This window comes from Mirounga leonina, unplaced genomic scaffold (assembly GCF_011800145.1).
Source record: "Mirounga leonina isolate KUSES-001 unplaced genomic scaffold, KU_Mleo_1.0 Mir_150, whole genome shotgun sequence".
Classification (NCBI taxonomy): domain Eukaryota; kingdom Metazoa; phylum Chordata; class Mammalia; order Carnivora; family Phocidae; genus Mirounga; species Mirounga leonina.
In genome coordinates, this window is record NW_023270374.1 from 32,769,224 (window position 1) to 32,790,299 (window position 21,076).

General features: G+C 43.3%; 1 protein-coding gene across 1 annotated transcript in view; it reads right to left on the reverse strand.

The window, feature by feature from the left end:
• The window catches only part of PTPRT (protein tyrosine phosphatase receptor type T), a 753,869-nt gene that overhangs the window by 146,466 nt on the left and 586,327 nt on the right, over window positions 1-21,076 (reverse strand). Inside the window, exon 13 of the mRNA XM_035006339.1 lies at window positions 1,205-1,353. Within this exon, the coding sequence (XP_034862230.1) occupies window positions 1,205-1,353 (149 nt within the window). The remainder of the gene's footprint in view (window positions 1-1,204; window positions 1,354-21,076) is intronic.

Consider the following 21,076-nt stretch of genomic DNA (forward strand, 5'->3'; position numbering starts at 1 on the left):
CCCTCAGGAGATTTCGATTTAGTTGGTAAGGTGCACAGCCTACATATGTGTTCTTTGAAAACTTTCTCAGATGGGTTCTGTGCTGCACATGAGGTTTGCAATCATGGGTCTGAGTTACCCTCAGAACCTGGATCCATCGGGAATTAGCTAGGTCACTCTGAGAAGGTCAGCCAAATGCACGGAACTTTGGATGCCTTATCTACAAAATGGGACCAATCATACAAAGTATCTTACAGGGCATGGAGAGGACAAAGATTGTCAATAAATACTTGTTTCCTTTCTTTCTTCATTTTCTCATGGGCTCTCACCACCCCAACTTGATCATACCTACGTGATTTTTACATATTATGGTTTCTTCCATTTGCCATTGATGTAGTGTGTGGAGGACATTTGTCTATGCTCATAGTCCTTTAGAGTTTCTGAATTCCCCAATCTGGAGCAGAGGCTGGAGGATCCACCATTTCTATTAAAGCCAGGAAAAAGACTGGCTTAAAGAAAGATGAGAACAAAATTTAGCTCTCTTGAGTAGCTTTAAATGTTGCCAGTCCTGTAGTTCTCCTTTGGACTAGGGTTAGTCCTGAAATCTTAGCCACTTCTGTTGGCTTGGGATCCTGTATCCACTCTGAATGAGGGCTCAGGGGCTCTTGACTGAACAGCACTTGGAAACACTGGCTGTGATTTGGACCTGGCCAGGCTTGCAAGGCCTGGCTTCCAGGTCTGGATATGTTACTCATCAGCCCTGGGACATTGGAGAATTTGCTTCTCTGAGCCTCAGTTTCCTAAGCACTTAAAACAGAAACAGTAATAATCCATAATGCACCTACCTTACATAGTTTATATGAAACACTGTTTTGAAAACTGTAAGACACTCAATTCAGTGTGGCATGTTTTTCTCCTTATGGGCATAACCATGTCCTCTTTTTTTTTTTTTAATATTATTAATTTTGTGAACAAGTAGTTAAGATGGCCTGCCCCCACTTCTACCTGCTTTGGGGGACAGTCTTAAATTCTCCTTTTCCCTCAAGATGGGCTGCCCCAAGTCTCTGCCAGGGAGAACCTTCCTGGAACATGCTTGGGAACATCCCAGGGAAGCACCCTGAGCCCATGCCCTTTAGCATCTGACCACTGTGAGGGGTCCACAGCAGAGGTACCAGGGTCAAGCTGGACCACAGGCATTCCCTTCCCCTTAGTTGATTCAACTTACTGAATCCATTAACGTCCTGAGAGCTAGAGGAGAAGCCTTCATCATTGCGGCTGGTGCTGAGCTTGGTGGTAGGTTTGTCAGCTGAAGCCACAGGCCCCATCTCTCTCTGGGCTCCACTCTGTGTCTCCTTCTGCTTCTTGGCCAGCTTCCTTTGGGACATGTGCAAGGGGAAAAAAATCACAGTCAGATGGTTTCAGTTGTATTAAAGCATTGGGAAGACCAGATTGCTCTTCTTCCCCACTCATCATCCTCAACCCCCAAACCTGGCTCATTCTCCAGAAACAGTCATGGTGGGTCCTCCAGTGCCAAGGTGGAATAAGCCTAAGACCTCCTGAAATCATTAATGGCTTTCCTTCACTCAGAAATTTGAGACTTATCCTGGCTCATCTCCAACAATAGGTATGTTCTTTACTTGAACTTAAAATGGGAAATCAGTGAGACTTGGCATGATGCTTCCCTTGCTCTCCTTCCAAAGGGGGGAAGAGGCCAGATTGATCTTTCTGTTCCCAAGGCTCTGAATGAGATTCACAATGGAGTCTGACGTTTTTCAGGGACAAGATTACAAAATAACACACCAAACAATGGTAGACTGAAGTAGGGGCTGTTGGTTGGTGAAGGGTGAGGGTGGGGGTAGTTAGTATTGTAGCTCAAAGGAGAACACCGAAAGCTGAACTGTATGCCTAACTATTCTCATAGGAATAAAAGACCCTCAGAACCAGATGGTATTTATAATAATACTAGTTTAAAGCAGTGGTTCCCAAACTCTGATGGAAATTAGAATTATTTCAAGAGCTGATAAAAGCACACAGAGGCCCTGGTTCATGAAGGCAGGACAGGGGCGAGGCCGGTGTGTGACCACCTAGGTTCCCCAGGTCATTCTGACATCATCACTGGAGGTTAAAAAAATTGGTTTTGGCCAGGAAGGCCTGGGTTCATATCCTATCTCTGCTGGCTGCATGACCACAGCAAATTCTTTAGCCTCTTCAAGTTCTGAACTCATCTTCTATGTATTATGGGAAACAACTACCAAACCCCTAGGGTCATGATGATTAAATGGGATCAAGTGCTAAACACATGGAGCACAGTGCCTGGCACAGAGAGAACATTCAACACTTGGCAACTGCTTTTCTTGTTTTTATGTCATCCTTACTGGTCCAACCTCATTCTAGGAGACCCACCGTGAAATCCCTGGATATCAAGTGGTAGAGATTTTGATACCTCCCCAGGCAACTGAAGGGTTAAAAAGTTCTCCATATGGATTTCAAATCTATTTCTCTTAAATCTTAACTGATTGTTCTTAGATCATTAGAAATACAAAAATATGACTAATACCTCTTACCTATAATAGTTCTTCAAATATTTCTAAAAAACCAACACAGTTCCTCTGAGATTTCCCCACATTTCCAATTCTAAATACAGTTATTTTGTTCCTGTGATGTGGAAGGCAATGGGCATATTATATATCTGGGGGGGTAAATTCTCAGGTCTCTTGCTCTGTTTTCCATAGGTCTTGGCTTCAACTTCAATCTTGATCACTCCTACCTCAGCATGGAAACAACAGATCTCTCAGACAAGTCAAATTGAGCACCATGTAGGAAATAATTTTCCAAAATGGAGCCTGCTTGGTCACGAAATAGGCAGTTCAAGAGGTAATGATCTCCCTGTCAGAGGAGGTATGATACGAAAGAATAACCCTAGGCCTAGAAGTATTTTAGGGGAGTTCATCTAGGATCAGTTCTGGTTTGACAGTATGATAGCAACCCCCTATATATGGGTCCCTCAATCTAGGTGCAGACTGCACAGAAAAATGACAGATGGCACACTCAAGTGGGCATAATTTGGGAAGACTTTATGTGCAAAAGGACTACTGCCAAAAGTAAGAAGGGTGAAGGGGAATGCAAGGTCCACTCTAGTGACAGATGAGCTGTTGGCCACCATGTGTCCAGAGGGACAAGCAGAGGCAGCAGCGACCAGAACCCCAAAGGAGAGAGTTGTGAAGACAAGAGAAGACCACTGGCCCAGAAGCAGCAGCCTCTCTCAAGGGATCCAGCTGGTCCTCCCAGGGAGGGAACCAGAGACATAAACACCCTGACTACATCTTCCCCTCTCCCCCTGACCTCCAAACAGCGGCTCTCATTAGCTAAAACCAACTGGAAGCCGGAGGCACGGAGTCCATGTCAATCTAGCTCTGGAAGCAGAGGGCAGAGTGGAGAGGCAGGAAGAGCGAATCTGGATCCAGGAAATGCCCCCCAACAAGAGGATTTTATCTCTCTGATTTGGGCCACAATTTGAAGACAAATGTAGCCTAAAATGGAATTCTTTTTTTCTTTCCTTTCCTTCTCTTTTTCTTTTTTTCCCATTGGCCTGAAGAAAGAAGGACCCTCAGGAAAAGGAATGTGTCTTTTAGTTAGGATGTTTTGGCTACAAACATTGTGTTCCAGGAGTCAGAATCTTTCTGACAGACAGAAACAACAAGGAGCAAAGCGTTGGATCATTTGGGCCTTCTCTCACCGTTGCCAGGCAATCAGACTGGGGGGAGGGGGAGCACCAGCGAAAGAGATATGAGTGGGTCTACTACTGATGACATTTTGAAATTTTATTCTTCATTTATTATCAAAAAGGAGTGTTTAAAAATGTATATGTGACCTTCTTAATCATAAATTTGAAAAAATATACAGCAGATCCGTTGCCTCTCTCTGAGCTCTGCTCACACTGCACCAGCAGGAAATAAAAGGAAATCCAGTAAGAAAGTTAACTTTAAAACTAGAAGTGAATGTGTATTAGTGGCTTTGATATTTCCGTAGGGGCAGAACTCCCCCCAGGGGTAAAATAATATGGAGAGAGTTGTCTTAGGCACAAATCATTTGCTTCCAAAGGAATAATAATAATAATAATAAAAGGTCTCGCTGCATTTATGAAAAATGGCATTTTACAGAAATGTTTGGGTAGCTCTGAAAACCTGGATAAAAAATGAAAAATTGAGTTTCTCCAAAACATAGGTATTTAAAAACTGGACAGCTAACCAAGTTATAAAAACTCAGGAGTATGGCATGCTTAGTATTTAGCCCATGTTGACACTATGTGTTCGTGGCAATGATGATGTTCTATATAAAAATGTATAGACAGGTGTTTTAGCAACTGGCAAACACAGCTACAAAGTGCAAATAGAAGGAAGGAATATAGAAGGAAATAAAACACAAAAACCATAGTTTTGGGACCTATCTTTATTCTATCAGAATTCAAAATAGAAGTATTAAAAAACCCTTTCGGTAATACAGGAAAAATCATGTTTATTCCTATAACCACAGAGCTTAACTGAGTCCCTTCCCTGTTTTTCCTTAAAAGAGGGGAAAATCCAAGCCTATGAGTTGGGCATGAAAGACCCTCAGGCTATGGCTCTAGGCTTCAACTCAGCCTTATCTTCCGCACACACCTCCTCTTAGGAAACACCAACTACCTGTCTTCATCCCCCAACAATTCCTCAATACTCTATATTCCCTAATGTGTCCCCATTCTTCTCCATTGGCCACCTCCTCTTCATCCTTCAAGGCTCAGCAGTATTCAGATGTCACCTCTCCTTTGAGGTTTCTCTTGCTCCTCTAAATAGATTTGTGGTTTTCTCTTCTTGGCTGACTTATCCGCGTACAAATATTTATTGAGCACCTACATGTACCGGTCTCTGCTAGCTGTAAGATCACAGTGACAAGAGCCAGACACGACCTTGACCTTCAAAAAACACAGACACTACTGGCAAAAACAGGTGCTAAACATGTAAATACAGAAACAAATATAAAATCATGAAAGTGATGAAAGCCAAGGAGGAGAAATGCATGGAGCTATAAGCATGCCAATAGGTGATTTGAGCCCTCTCAGCAGATCAAAGAAAGCCTTGTTGCCATGTCAGCTAAGCACTCGTCTAGTTGAACTGAAATGATTCAACTCTCCCACCCACTAGGGCAAGAACCTCTTGGGTGAAGGGCTTTTGACTTCTTGCACCTACTCCAATTTCTTGCTAAGTGTCTGGCACATAGCCAGTGCTCAATAAATTTGTTGTACAAATTTATATTTAAAAGTCTACAATTTGAAGTGCAGAAAAAATTGCCATCCTACTCCGACTGCAAATTATAACCACTTTAAAAAAAGATACATACGAGGAATGAGGAAGAAAAACTTGCACAAAATTAGTTTGTGACCTGAAATATTTCTACTTATGAATATTTTTGGCTGACAACTTAGCATTTTCTTCCGGTGGTTATCATAGAATTCTTGTGATGTTTGCAGAATTAATGGAATGTTTACAGAAGTCAGAATTTTTTTTCACTTAGAGCCCATGGAATAGCCATAGCTACAGAATGTTTTTTAAAAAATCACATAAAATGGTTACATGATAAATAGGATAGTCACATAACTCATGGAATCTTCAGATCCTTCAAGACCCAAGTACTTCTGACTTCTGAAACTTGGAATTTTTTCTCTAGCTGTTCTGAGATTCTTGCCAACTGGGTCACAAAATTTCACCAGCAGGGGGTACCAAAAGCTGGTAAAAAGAGAACATGCATAAGCCTATCTATTCCTCTGCAGGGATATTTCTAGAGCTGAAGAATGTTTTAAGACCTAGCAATCCAAAGTTTACTGTTTCTGACAGGTGGGGACAATGTGATGTGACCATAGCTCTTGGCATTCTTTCTTCTAACAGATCACTCTGAGGTCTTTCTGACCTTTGCTTGTTAGCTGAGTGAGGGTAGGTGGCAGGAGATATGCCCATGACGGACCTTGAGTCCTATGATTTATTCTGAGCACCACTCTTTATAAGGGACAGTGTCAGGTGGAATGGCTCAAGAGAGAGGAATGCAAGGCTGTGAAAGGTTCTGAAATCATTTTGAGAGAAGGAGCATCTGAAACGATGGGGATTATTTCTCAAGGAGAGGGAATATTCAGGAATGCTCTCTTCACACATTTGATGTCTGGCTCTGTTGTGGCCCCAGGAGCAGAATTAGAAACAGGGTGGCTTGACACAGGAAGAAAGAACAAAGTAGAAGTTCTTGGGTCTCTTTCGGAAGTGCCTAATACCCGACTGTCCTTCCCATTTCTTCTTCCTTGGTAATCTTCTCTACATCTTTTACATCCCAACTCAAATGTCCCCCACTCTTAAGGAAGTCTTTGTCTCCTTCCCAAAGTTAGTAGTTTCTTCCTTTTTGCTCAATGATTTGTTGGAAAAATATTTAATGAGCATCTACTTTGTACCAGTAGCTCTTAGAAAGAGACCATGATGTAAAAAGCCAGGCATGATCCTTGCCCTGCTTAAGCTTTTGGAAGTAACAAGCACCCCATCCCTGGAAAAGTTCAAGTAGAGACTGAGAAGCGACTTGGAAAAGAGGCGGTAGGGAATTCCACCATCTGGATTCTGCAAAACCCTTGAATCTGTTCTGGGCTGGGAACAGGAGGCTCCAGCCAACGGGGGGAGAGTGTTGGGGGTTCCACCTAGGGTTTTTCCCTACATGTGAAGAGCTATGCCCATGCTCCTGGGGAGACACGGATAAGGCACTCTTTCTTTTCCTCCCAGGGATCTTCCTCTGACCCATCCTCTGTTGGTATCTCTGGATAGATGTTCTGGGAAGCCACAAAGATTGGAACACTGGAGCCAGAGAGAGATCCTCAGCCCGTAGGAGGTGGACAAAGAAAACACAGAGCTGAGACTCTACTCCTATTAAAAACTGGCACTGTACCCTTTGAAGCTGGGGTGCTTCTGTGCTGGTACAATCGGATCTTTAAAGTTATGCATCAGAAGTATAAGGGAACTGTACCATCCTCTCATTTTATTCAAGAAGAAACAGGCCCAGACAGAGGAGGGGCTTAGCTAAGGCACATGGCACAATGGCAGAAGCCACGGGACCCAATCCCTACTTTCTACCTGCCAGCGCAGGACACCTCCACCTCTCTTTTCGGAATGAAATTAGAAGTGCAAATTCAGTCCATGGTATACATGGTTCTAGTCCCTTGTGAATGCAGCAAAACCTTATTAATCCAAACCTCACTAACTCAGAATTACTGTAATTGAGGCAGGGGCTGAGCTATACCACATCAGAGTCGATAGGGTAAACGAGGCTATGGATATGTGCAGGATTTAAAGGAGAACACACCACTTTCTCTTAGGCAGAATGGCAAAGCAGTTAACACACTGGCTTTGGTGCCAGACAGCCTGGCATCAAAACCTGGCTCCATCTCAGACTAGCTGTGTGAGCTCTTGCAAGTTACTCATCCCTCTGCATGTCAGTTTCCTCCGGTCTAAAAAGAAGGTACAGTAGTACTTTCCCAGAAGGCGGTTGTGAAGATGAAATGGTATGTGGCTAGCAAGGCATTTTTCCTAGTACATGGTACACAGTAAGCACTCAATACATGCTCTCTGGTAATCCTTTAAATACAGGAAACAGCCACGTTAATTTAAATTGCCTCATTATTTATTAAATATGAATCTTCTAAAGTGGATGCCCTGAAGAATGCCTTTTCTCTAAAAACATCCTTTGAGGTATTCTAGAGCCACGTTTCTCAACCTTGGCTGCACAAATCATTTGGGGAGCTTTAAAAATTACTGACGAGCTTCAAGTTTAATTGGTGTGGGGTACAGCCTGGGTATATGCATTTTCAGAAGCTCTCCAGGTGATTATAATGTGCTGCCAAGCTTGAGCACCACCGATGTAGAACAGTGTTGTCTCTGGACCAGCAACATCAGTTTCACCTGGGAACATATTAGAAATGCAATTTCTCTGGCCCCACCCCTGACCTACTAAGTCAGAAACTCTGGATGATTAATAATCCCTCCAGGTAATTCTAACGCAAGCTGAAGTTTGAGGACCCTGATGTTGAGAACCCACTCCTCAGCTGGTCTGAATCAGTGAAGAGTCCCTATCATGTTTCACCTGTGAAAGTGGAGGACCAAGAGGTAGGAGATCTGGATGCCAGCTCTAGGTCTCCCAATCCCTTACTGAGTTACCAGGGACACACCCTTTCCCCTTTCTGGGCACTGATTTCACTACAGGGGGTAGTTGGCATCTTAGAACCAAGGCAAGAACAGATACTTTTTAAATGACTGTTCTTGGTTGCATTGTGTCCCCTCCTAAAGATATATTGAAATCCTAACCTCTGGTACCTGTGAATGTGGCCTTCTTTGGAAACAGGGTCTTTAGAGATGGAATCAAATTAAGATGAAGTCATTAGGGTGGGCCCTACTCCAACAGGTCTGGTATCCTTACAAGAAGGAAATTTGGATGGAGACATGAAGGGAGAAGGCACGTGAGGACAGAGGTAGAGAATGGAGGGAGGCAGCTGGAAGCCAAGAGTTGCCAGTAGCTACCAGAAACCAGGAAGAGGCAAGGAAGGATTCTACTCAGAGTTCTAGAGGGAGAATGACCCTGCCAACATTTTAATTTTACACTTCTACCCTCTGGAACTGTAAGAGAATAAATCTGGTTGTTTTCCACCATCCAGTTGGTGGTACTTTGTTATGAAGCCCTAGGAAATGAATAACAATTCCATGAAACAATAAATCCCAAATTTATTTCATTTCTTTAATAAACACATATATAGCACTTATTCCACGCTAGGCACTATTAAGGCTATCACAAACACAGTGTATTAACTCCTTTAATTCTTCCAATTACTATATGAGATTGGGAGTATTACATCCCTATTTCACAGATGAGAGAGGGAGGCAGAGAGAGTGGAAGTAACTCATTGAAAGTCCACCCAGGCTTTAAGAGATGTAGCTGGGATTCAAACTCAGGCAGTCGGGCTTCTGGATGGTTCTCTAAGGTTCTTTGTTATGTCATGCTCAGCCAAGGACCTACACATATCCACCCTCATCCCAAAGCTTTTTCAGCTGGCTCTCTTCCTTTCCAGGCAAACACACACTCACCCACATATGTACACACATCGAGGCAGAAAGCTCACACTCACACCCACTCACATCCAGTCTGCTCATGACCTCTGTGGGGTACCCATTCTGGAATGTAGCTGGTTCCTCTCCAATTGCATCACCCTAGCCTGGGGCTTCTATGTGTTTCCACCAGAATGGCAAGGTTATAGAAATAACTGCAGCACATCCCACCACAATTTGAAAGGCCGAAGGACCTCAGCCACCACCTGTCACCTCCATCTTTCTGCTGTCTTGCTCTCCATGTCTATGCCTCTACCTGTCTGCTTCTGCTTCTCTCTTCTGGATGTGGCTGCCCCTCTCTCCTTCTTGCCTGGGTTGGCTCTCTTCTGTATCATGTTCTTTCCACTAAGGACAGAGTCAGACTCAGTCTGACCATCCTCTAGAGGGCTGGCAAGGGAACCAGTGCAGCAGAAGGCCTAAAACAGGTGCCAGGCCCTCCTTCTACTGACCACATCGCCACACTACCCCTTGGACCCTGAAGCAGAGCCCAGAGGGAACAGCACGGGCTCTGGAGCCAGACTGCCTGGGTTCAAGTCCCAGCTCCACTATTTACTAGCTATGTGCCTTGGAAAATTACTTAGCTTCTTTATAACTCAATTTCCTCATCTTTAATAGGGATTAATTATAGTGAATTCTTATGACAACCATTTGCAATAGATACTGACTTATAAATACTAAAGCACTTACAATAGGATCTGTCACCTACCAAATAAGCTCTCCAAAAGTGTTTGTTAAATAATACACAACGAGAAGGGAGTAATGCCCTCACAAGAAAGAGACAGTAGCAAGTGCCCAGAATGCTTTCAGGCCACTGAACTCAGAACCCCTTGGTTAAGCAAATAGCCCTCTGTTCTCAAGGCTGTGGAAATGAACTTTGGCTCCAGACTAACCTGGCCCTAACCAGCTGTGTAATCACAATTGTGCCTCCATTTCTGAGACTATGAGACTCAGTTTCCTTCTCTGTAAAATGGCAAGCTCTTGACCGCAGAGTTACTGTGATGATTGGATTCTTATAATAATAAGTGTAATGCCCATTTAGAATTTTTAAAATGAATAAACATTTAAAATGTGTTCCCCCTAAGCAAGAAATTCCATATGTGATATCATCCCCCTGGAACACATGATAAAACAATAGGATGAACAATAACTAATACTGTCAAAAAATAAAATAAAATAATAATAAAAAAAAAGAAATAAGAAGTGTAAATTCCCTAGCATGATCTTTGGCATATAAGAGACTCCGCAAATGCCAGTGCTTTTTCTCTCCCTTCTTCACACTAGCAGTCTGCATGTTTTTTTTCTGCTTTATTTTTACCTTAATTTTGTGTTTGACCTGCTCCCTGGGACGAGCACTCCAGGGAACCAAGTTAACGACTTTTTCTCCCCTGCCCTCCTCGCTCCACCCATACCTTGCTCATATGACTGCAAACCAAGCCAGACAGTTGGGTAGATGTTTTTCTCCCAGTCACGCTCTGACCCTCAGTTTCAGGTCATTACAGGTTACAGGGTCTTAGGTTCTCTGGGCTGGAATGGCCTTTGGGGTTCTTAGAGTCATTCTCCAAGAGACCCCTGGGTGGAAGACCCCTGGAAGACCCCTGGCAATCCCCCCCAGCAAGTGGACATCCAGCCCCTGATTGCCAACTCCGGTGACAGGGACTCCTCACCTCTGCAGCCCTTCCTGAGGTGCAGGCCCCTACACCTGGGGATGTTTTCCTCTGAGCTGAGGCTGAGCTGAACTCAGTCTCCTGTCTATGTCCTCTCAGATGCCACAGGCTGCTCTGCCTGCTCTTACCCATCCAGCTTATCCATGGGCGGATGGACGACCACGAATCCTTCAGACTTTATCCAAAGCAACCTCTTCCAAACCATCTTTTCTCATTGCCAAGGCTCTGTAGCTCTTCCTTCCCCAACTCCGTGAACCTCCTTCTGCATTCTGCATCCCTGTGCCCACACCTCTTCTTAGATCTCGGCCCAGGGCACTCTCTTTCTCACCCCCACCCCAGGCCTTCAGTTCCCATCCAGAAACCACGCTGGCCTGCTGGATGGCCAGTCCCCAAGGTCATCTCTCCCGCTACACTGTAACCACATGGGCAGGGACCATGCTGGCCTCGTGCACTTCCCATGCCCCAGCACCCTGTGCAGCTTCTGGCACAAACACGTGTTGAGTTAATGCATCCACAGATCATGAAGCCATCAAGTTCCGTCTCAAGCCCTATGTCTTTCAGGAGGCCTTTTCTGATCTCTCCCTAATGGGACATACTTTACCTCCATTTCCTATCCTCGTCATCTGCCTGCCACTCTCACCATTCTTCATTATAATAACTTACACAATATGCATTAGTTCACATTTCTCTTTTCTCTAGCTACCTAGTTGAGCACTTGGCACAATGTCATAAAAGCTTTAAAAATGTTGACTGACTAAATGAATGAATGAATGAGTCACATTTTTAACTCCTTTGTTGTTGCTCTGTTTCATTATTTGAAGATGCCCATGACTTAGACCTGACACATTTAATCTATTTCTGCCCCAAGTGTCTGTCCTGGAGCCGTACAAGTGGGCCTTTCTCTACAGATGGTGTGTGACAGTGATTCTCAAACCCGAGGGTGCATCAGAGTCACCTAGAGAGCGTGTGAGAACAGGGATGGTTGCGTTCCACCCTCAAGAGTTTCTGATTTGGTGAGTCCGAGGCAGGACCCGAACACCTGCATTGCCAAGTTCCTAGGAGATGCTGGGACTATCCCTGGAGAACCAGTCTATGGAATGTCACCTCCTGCCCCACTGGGGAGCACATACCATTTACCTGCTGCCTGTTCTCCCGAATCAGTCACCTCCAACCTTATTCCCATCCCCCACCCCACCCCATTTCTCCTTAAACTGCCGGTGGGCGTAATATACTCTTTGCTTAAGTATTCCCATTTTCTTAGGACTTTATCCTAATGAAATAATAATAACAAGGGAAAAATATATATTCTGTAGATCACACTGGAAAACAGCTTTGTGTACACCAGGGGTTCTTCATCTCAGCACTACTGACACGTGGGCAGTATAATCCTTTGTTGAGTGGGCTGTCCTGTGCATGGCAGTGCGTTTAGCTGCTTCCTTGGCTTCTACCCACCACATTTCAGTAATTCCTCTCACTCCCAGATGTGACAAATCAAAAATGTCTTTAGGCCTTGTCACATGTCCCCAGGAGGGAGGCCGGGGAGGACAGGATTGCCCCTGATCCGCGAGCAGTGGTATAGACATGTGAGTGTAATAGTTTCACATGCAGTAAATACCACCATGTACTCGGTGTCTTGAAAACACCTGTAATCCTCATAGCAGCACTACAAGGTAGTGATCATTTGTTTCATAGGTGAGGAATCGGAGGCCCAGAGGTTAATCTCAAACTCGTAAAACAGGTAAATGGACCAGGTGGGATTGGAGCCCCAAGTCTTCGGGCTGCAGAGCCCTGCTCTCTCCCAGAGTCTGCTCTGCTGCTTCTCTTGAATAGCACACCATCAGTCACAGCCTCATAAATGTCTACCGACAGGGGACTGGTCCAGTAAATGACGGTGCATCCCCTGGATGGAATATTATGCAGTTATTAAAATGATGGAGTGCCATTAAAAATGAAAACTATGTAACAACATTGAAGAATGCTAACTGGCTTACGTTAAGTTAAAAAAAAACAACAACAAAACTATAGACAATGAAATGGGGTCTGCATTGTGATTGCCACTGTGAGGAAGTGCATCCGTGCTGATGTGTTCTAGGGAAGGTATTAAGGATCATTTTCATTTCTTCTTTGATATCCATTATTGCTACTAGAATATCTCTGCGATCATTATTTTTAAGTAGTCGCAAGGTAATGAAATTCAGGATGTTTGGTTTGTCATAGGTCTTTCTTCCACCTGAATTAGTAGAACAAAAGCGTCTCTAAATCCTTTGAGTGGGGTCGGGGTTTGACACACTCTCACTTCCCCTCAGAGAGCCCTGTTGTATGTATGTTTCTGAACCAGGACATCTCTCCTTGAACTGACCAGCTTCCCCGAAGCGCAGCAAGCTGGAAATGCAAAAGAAAACGACGCTGAAGGCATCGGTGTGGATCACTCGGGGAGCCAGGGCTGTGAGGAACACGCAGCCTGTGAATAACAGATGTGTCTGTCTGTCAGAGGGTACTGAGCAGTGTACCGGCTTCATGCATTATGCATCAAGAGTGGCCTGGCATCCTGGCCCGGCCATGCGGGAGAAGGCTTGCATAAGGAACATCTGATGAACTGATTGGAATGTCAAAATGTCATTAAGGATAAATTAATGGATGTGTTACTTTGGCTGTAAGAGGCAGTGCCAGCAAGACAACAGGCTGAGGGCGGGCTGTTCCCTAGCCCAAGACAGACGGCGTTTGCAATGGAGATTCACGGTCTTTACGCAATGTGAGGTGCTTTGCAGGGAGAAGAATCAACAGAAACGCTCCAGCACTTAAGCACCGTAAAACCATCAGCATGAGATAAATTAATTAGTGTACACTAGGAAGGTGGCTGGTCTGTCTGCACTCCTGGGGAAAGCCAGAATGGATGGCACTGGGCTGGAGAGGATGGGTCTCAACACCAGACTCCTAAAGAAAGCAATTGAATTTAATGTGTAATCATAAACTGCAGCTGATGGAAAGATAAGTCTGGTCTGCATTTATTTTTTTCACGGATACCATTTCTGTCTATTGCTTCAAACTCTTTGTGTCTGTGGGTCAAGTGTCTTAGGTGACCAGGGAGACTGGAACCACTGCCACTTGCTTCTAATGCCACGGGGGAATTTATAGTAACTTAACACATGGGAAACGCTCTGGGAAGCCTGACTTCCCTTGGGACATACTAGATAATGGTGGTCTATTATTCTGTGATGGGAGGCTCACTACCCCACATGCAGCCTATTCTATCGTTGGACAAACATTGTTAGAAAGGTCTTTCTTAGGCTTCTCTAGCATCTTCCTCCTTGCAGCTTAACAACAACAACAACAACAAAGCAACAATGAGAGTATCTAACACTCACTGGACATTTGCTAAGTACCAGGATCTGTGCTCTGGTCAAGTTACCACCTTATTTTGTATCATCCCCACTTTATAGTAATAGGAAATTGAAGAACAGAGAGTGTGAGAGACATGCTCCAGACCACACAGCTGGTGCATGGCAGAGCTAAGATCCAAACCCAGGTCTGCCTAAAACTAAGTCTTACCATCTTAACTATTCCATAATTCTAACTTCCATAACCCCCACTCATGGAATAGAGCCTCACTTTTAGAGCACTACAGAATGTGAGAAGCTAAGACAAGTGGAACTAACATTTTGAGCACATACCGGGTTCTTGGCTAAGTACCTGGTCTGGGTTAGCCTAACCTATCTTTTTTAATTTTTTTCATTTGAGGACAGTTGACACACAATGTTACATTAGTTTCAGGTGTAAAATATAATGATTCAGCTTCTCTCTATGTTAGATTATGCTCACCACAAGTGTAGTTACCATTGATCACTATACAGCACTATTATAGTATCATTGCTCATAATCCTTATTCTATTTTATTCCCATGGCTCATTCATTCCGTAACTGGAAGCCTGTATCTCCCACTCTCTTTCCCTCATTTTGCCCATCCCCCACCCTTCTCTCTGTCAGCCATCAGTTTGTTCTCTGTATTTATAGGGCTGATTCTGCTTTTTGTTTATTAATTTGTTTTGTTTTTAAAAGATTTCACATGAGTGAAATCAATGGTATTTATCTTTCTCAGTCTGACATACTTCACTTAGCATAATACCCTCCAGGTCCATCCACGTTGTTGCAAATAGCAAGATCTCATCCTTTTTTATGATTGTGCAATATTCCAGTGTGTCTGACTATACACACACACACGTACCACATCTTCCTTATCCGTTTGTCTTATCTAATCCATCTTTCATGCAATAGCCCTGTTTGCTTGAAATAAGTTACTATTTCTCCACCTGAGACCTCTCTTTTTTTGTTTCCACATACATTAGCTTTTTAATATACAAGAATCAGTTACATTTCTATATATTAACAATGAACAATTAGAATATGAAATTTAAAAAATGGTACCATTTACAATAGCACGGAAAAAAAATGAAACATTCAGGTATAAATCCACCAAAACATGCATGGGACCTGCATGCTGAAAACTACAAGTAGGTGATAAAATAAATCAAAGTAAACCCATACAAATGGAGAGACACCCCATGTCCCTGGGCCAGAAGACTCAATATTGTTATGATGTTAATTCTCACCAAACTGATCTATAGATTCAACACAAGCCCAACCAAAACCAAGCAAGATTTCTTGCAGGTATCTACAGCTGATTCTAAAATGCCACTGTACATTTATTTTTAAAGAAAGAAATGCGGGGGGGGGGGGGGCTTCAAACCTCAACTGTCCAGAAAATGAAACCAGACACCTGTTGTCTTGTTAAATATCATAATCATCAGGTATATTTAAATAACATTATTTCTCTATGTCTGGCATAACTGAATTTAAATAAAGTCTTCTCCATGGCAGAAGCTTATTCGTAAGACATTATGAACAAAAAACATGTTAAGAGACAGAAATTTATCTGATAAAATTAAAAGTGGGACTTAGGGCACCTAGGTGGTGCAGTTGGTTAAGTGTCTGACTTTTGGTTTTGGCTCAGGTCATGATTTCATGGGTTGTGAGATCAAGCCCCATGTCAGGCTCTGCACTCACCATGGAATCTGCTTGAGTTTCTCTCTCCCTCCCCCTCTGCTCCTCACCCCACTCCCCCACTCTCTCTCTCATTTCAGATAAATAAATCTTAAAAAATAAAGTGGGACTCAAGAGGCCTGCTTAAGAACCAAATCACCTTATCTTCTCTTTAATCTTTGTCCTTATTTCTCCAACACATATTATAAAATTTCTTACAATTATAAAAAAGATGATTGACCTTGATCTTGTTCGAGTTTTGGCCCATTTATATGGTGAATGTATTTAATGGAATGAAGGGGTTGGTACAGGTTTATTTTTCTCCAATTATAATATGGAGCAATGGGTATAAACTTTCAGGTAGTGACCAACTCGACTTCATTCATTGCATATTCCGCCTGGTCTCAGAGGGCATAAATCTCATCAGCTCTGCTGCCAGATCCCCGTCACACCCACCTCCCAATCCATCATAAGAACATGGTACCAGTAACTGGCAACTCTGTTCCATGGATTTCTTTCAAAGAGCCTGTGGCCCTGGTCAGTTTGGTGAGCCTTCATTTCCTTACATTTAAGAGGATAATTCCTCCCTTGAAAGTTACAGGAGATGCCTGGATAAAAGTACTTTGTAAAGTGCAAAACACATGTATACATAAAACATAAACTACAATTAACAGCAACAATGCACTGAGCACCTACTATGTACCAGACCCAGAACCAGATGTTGCTCACGCATTGCATTCTCTTATGCAATCCTGGTAAATCCCCATGGCAACCCTCCAAATTTGGTATCACTGTCCTCCTTTTACAGATGAGGAAACATAGGCTCAGAGAAGTTAGGTTGGAAAGTGTCAGAGGCCAGGATTCAAACACAAATACAGTCCATGGTCTTCTTTCTACAACACTGCTTCTAGGTGCTGAGTATGGTTTTCCTTGACATTCAGAGCTAAGTCAAAAGCACTGTTTAATACCCATAAGAGGTGGGAGATGAGGTTAAAGAAGTATCACTTATTGAGCAAACTGCTCCTAGCTTAGATGGCTGGAAGATACTTGCATGGTAATATAGTAGGTGCATACACTTTGAATCAGCCATGGATCTCCTGGAAAAATCTTAGATCCCACATCTTCATGGTAGTTTTGCTGTATAAAGCAGAGCCAAGACAAAAGAATAGTATGAGGTCCCTTATTAACCACATCTGAGCTTAGATTTTTCACTAGAAGTTCTGTCTTCATCAGTAGATGTCCAAATCATAATGACATGGGAAGGGAGAATAAAGTAAAATAAAGACTCTCTTAGCTTTTTTGATTTCTAATAATGTCCATTGTCCCTAAGCTGTTTTCCAAAACAAAGCAAGCTATCTTTAATCTTGAGGCTCAATTTGGTTTATAACTTTAATAAATCATATTTTCACTAAAAGGGTCTTGACCACGCCAACCTTTCAATCCTTTCACTTAAAAAACATGGGTAGTTGTAATATACCCAACAGTCGCCACCCTCTTAGAATACTCTGCACTGTGGCTCAAAGCCATTGGAATGAGAAACTGCTCAAGAATGAAGCTCAGCCAATGTTCTTTTATTCTGATAAAAAGCAGATTTCATAAGCAGAGGTACTGGGCTCCTTGAGGTTTCACTGTTGAAAAGAATGCTGATGAACACTTATTTCTCAGGAGATTGTTCATGGCTGAGGGGTCTTTACTCCTCATGGTGGCACCAAACTGCTATGAGAAGTGACTGTTACGAGAAATTAAAGACTATTTTAAAATGTGCCTGGGGCATTTTTGCCATTTGTTAAATGGCCTGTACACATTTCTGAACAGCACACAGATAGTGTACCTCAATATCTAAAGGAAGGAAATGGTGCTGGCCAATATGGCTCTGTCTTCTATGGACTCTGCCTTCCAAACTCAATTTCCACTAACATAACCAAAACTATGTCTATTTGATTATACTGTGGGATCAAGTTCTCAGCTGAGGTTCTGGGGTAAGTGGCCAGAGCAGGCCCTCATGATCATCTTGCAAATGCCTACATAACATGAGCCTAGATTTTCCAGCTCTCTCAGATGGATGGTTCTCAACCATGGTTTCAGATCAAAGTAACCTGGTGGACTTTAAAATGTGTAGCCATCCCTTGAGACCAAGGAAATCAGTTCTCCAGTCTTTCTAGGTTGTGGCTTGTGGTATCCTACCTCACTGCCCTCCCCAAACATACACCAACTCAGTTGAGCTCTGCTCCCAGGAAGGAGGCATCATTCCCAGTGGGACAATGGGACCGTTCACAATAGAATGAACATTCTGCATTCTGCCTCCTGAGAACCTTGTCTCTTTTAAGGCAGGTTTTGGCAGCCACATTACAAAGGACAGACCTGTCATTGCCCAGCCTCGATTTTGGGAATAGCCAAGGGTAGACCTTCTACCTTCAACCCCAGCCTTTTTTCTGACCACTGGTCTACAAAGTCTTCTTGTGTTGAAATAACTTTGTCAACCCTTGTGGTGCTGGCCAGAATCATTAACTGACTCTGATCTCTCCCATTGATGTCCACAGGGATGGATGCCAGGAGGAGGGGTGTCTTATTCGATTACTCAGGGGAGAAATTTTCTAAGTTTAAGAACCACTATCTACAATTGCGCCACTTCATTCTGTCTGACAAATTCTTCCATTTAACTTGTGTTGGAAGTTACAATTTCTATCTTCTCCCAGCCCCGACACAGCCAACCATAGCTCTGTCCTAGCTCAGCTTTGCCATTTAATAAATGACAATTCCCCTGGCACACACATTATATCATTTAATTTAAGATTTCATTTATTTATTTTGAGAGAGAGAGAGAAAGAAAGCATGAGTGGGGGGGGGGGGTGGGCAGAGGCAGAGGGAGAGAGAGAATCCCAAGTAGACTCCACGCTGAGTATGGAGCCCAACATGGGGCTCAATCTCATGACCCTGAGATCATGACCTGAGTGGAAATCAAGAGTTGGATGCCTAACCAAGCCACCCAGGCGCCCCTCATTTCATGTCTTAAGATAATCTCATGAATTGAGCACTAAAATTCCCATTTTATATATAAGAAATAAACTCAGATGCTTAGGATTCACAACTGCTAGGTAGTAGGACTGGGATTCACACTTTCTCCCTCCTCTTTTCTTGCTCTCTCTACTCCATCCCTTTCTTCCCAAGTTGTTCTCCAGCACATCACCTATTTAGTTATACACGTGTGTGTGTGTGTGTGTGTTTCTACACAGTGAGACCAAGGAGAAATGTGGGTGTCATTTCTCCAGTGAAGGATTCTGTGTCTTCCCCCTGCTAGGCACCCTATTAAGCCCTTTGGCCTATAGATGTCTTTCCTCAAAGCAGATTTGGTGACTTCCTCCCCTTGTCATGTCTTCACTCTCCTCTTTCATGTATGCATAACTTTCTAACTTTTTAACATGGGCAAGTTGCCTTTCAAGCTGTGAGCTTCTTGAGAGGAGGACATTTCTTTCTAAACTCTTGACACCTAACTCAGTACTTAGCACAAAAGAGTAATTGCTCAGTAAATGCTTATGAATGAAAGAATATGTCGCTTAAACAGAACAGCTTTTCTAAAAATGTAGGTGTTTTTACCCCCATTTTCCAGATAAGACACTGAAGGTGGGATTGTATCAAGTGCCCTAAGCTGCAGAGCCAGCATGCCCAGGGCTCTTTTTGCACAGTATAGTCATCTGTCTGATAATACCTTGCTAAGTACCTCCAAGCCCAACCAGACAACTAGGTAATAAGTGGGAAAGCACTTTGGAAGAGATAAAGTTTTATATACAAACACGATGTAATCATTATCATCATTATCAACATTGCAGAGCTTAACTAAAGCACTTCCTTCCATTAAAAGCACTACGCTGAAACACTTAAAAAAGCATTTTCCAGTTTGTGCCTCTCAGGATCCTATCTTTGCTACAGCCCTAGCTGTAAGAGTCATTCCCACTCTGGGGATACTTGCTAAAGGCAAGTGCTTTCAGGATTAAACCCATTCCTGCCCTGGAGGGCCCTGAGGAGCGCCATGGCGGGTGGGCACTTCTGACCCTCAGCTTTTCCTCTGGCTGGTTCAGCAATAGCTACAGTCTCTTCTGTGATACACAGTGAGCTCCCCCAGGCAGGAGCTATGAATGAAGATGCCCACAGCCCCCCGCCCAGCACAAACACAAGTGAGAAGCAAATGCCTGTGAATGAATCATTGTCCAAGGAAGAACTTTTTAGAGTTTACTTATCATCAGTGGGCAACAGGTGGTGACCCCAGTTAGCTGGCATACAGTGTGTCCATAGGCAATGACACGTGCATGTGGAGGGGAGGGGCATGCCATGTACTCAGATCCACTTGTCTCCAGTGGCCAAATTGAAGAGAAGCCAATGGATGTTGTGTTCTCTGAGAATGAGACTGTGAGACAGAGACTGACGTGCAGGAGATGAATTAGGAGGTGCTTTTGGGGTCAATGTCTGTGGAAGGGAAAGGGAATGGGAAGGGGAAGGAGGGGAGGGCAAGGGGAGGGGAGGGAAGGATAGGAGAAGGAGTGGGTGGAAGGGGAATTTGGTGATGCAGGTGCAGTAAAGGCTTGAGCCAACCCCATGGGAAGCTCTGAAGCTGGGGTGACTTTCACACCCCCGCACTGAATATCTACTCATGACCTTGGATGAGGCAGCTCTGAAGGGCAAGTTGTCTGAAAGGGAGCTGTCAACCAAGAGCTCCTTTATTCTTTAAAAATTTTTTTAATTTTAAAAATTGAAGTATAATTAATATATAGTGTTATATTTGGTTTCAGGTATACAATGATCCAACAATTCTATACATATGTCAGTACTCAGCAAGATAAGTGTACTCTTAATCCCCTTTATCTATTTCATTCATCCCCTACACCTACCTCACCTCAGGGAGCCACCGGTTTGTTCTCTGTATTTATGAGGTTTTTTGTTATGGCTGTTCATCTCTTTCTGTTTCTTAAATTCCACATGAGTGAAATCATATGGTATTTATCTTTCTCTAGATGATTTATTTCACTTAGCATTACACCCTCTAGGTCCATCCATGTTGTTGCAAATGGCAAGATCTCATTCTTTCTATGTTTTTATGGCTGAATAATATTCCATTTTATACACACATACGTTTATGTATACATTTTACACACACACACACACATTCTCTTCCACAACCTCTTTATCCATTTTTCCAAAGAAGACATCCAGATGGCCAACAGACACATGCAAAGATGCTCAAGA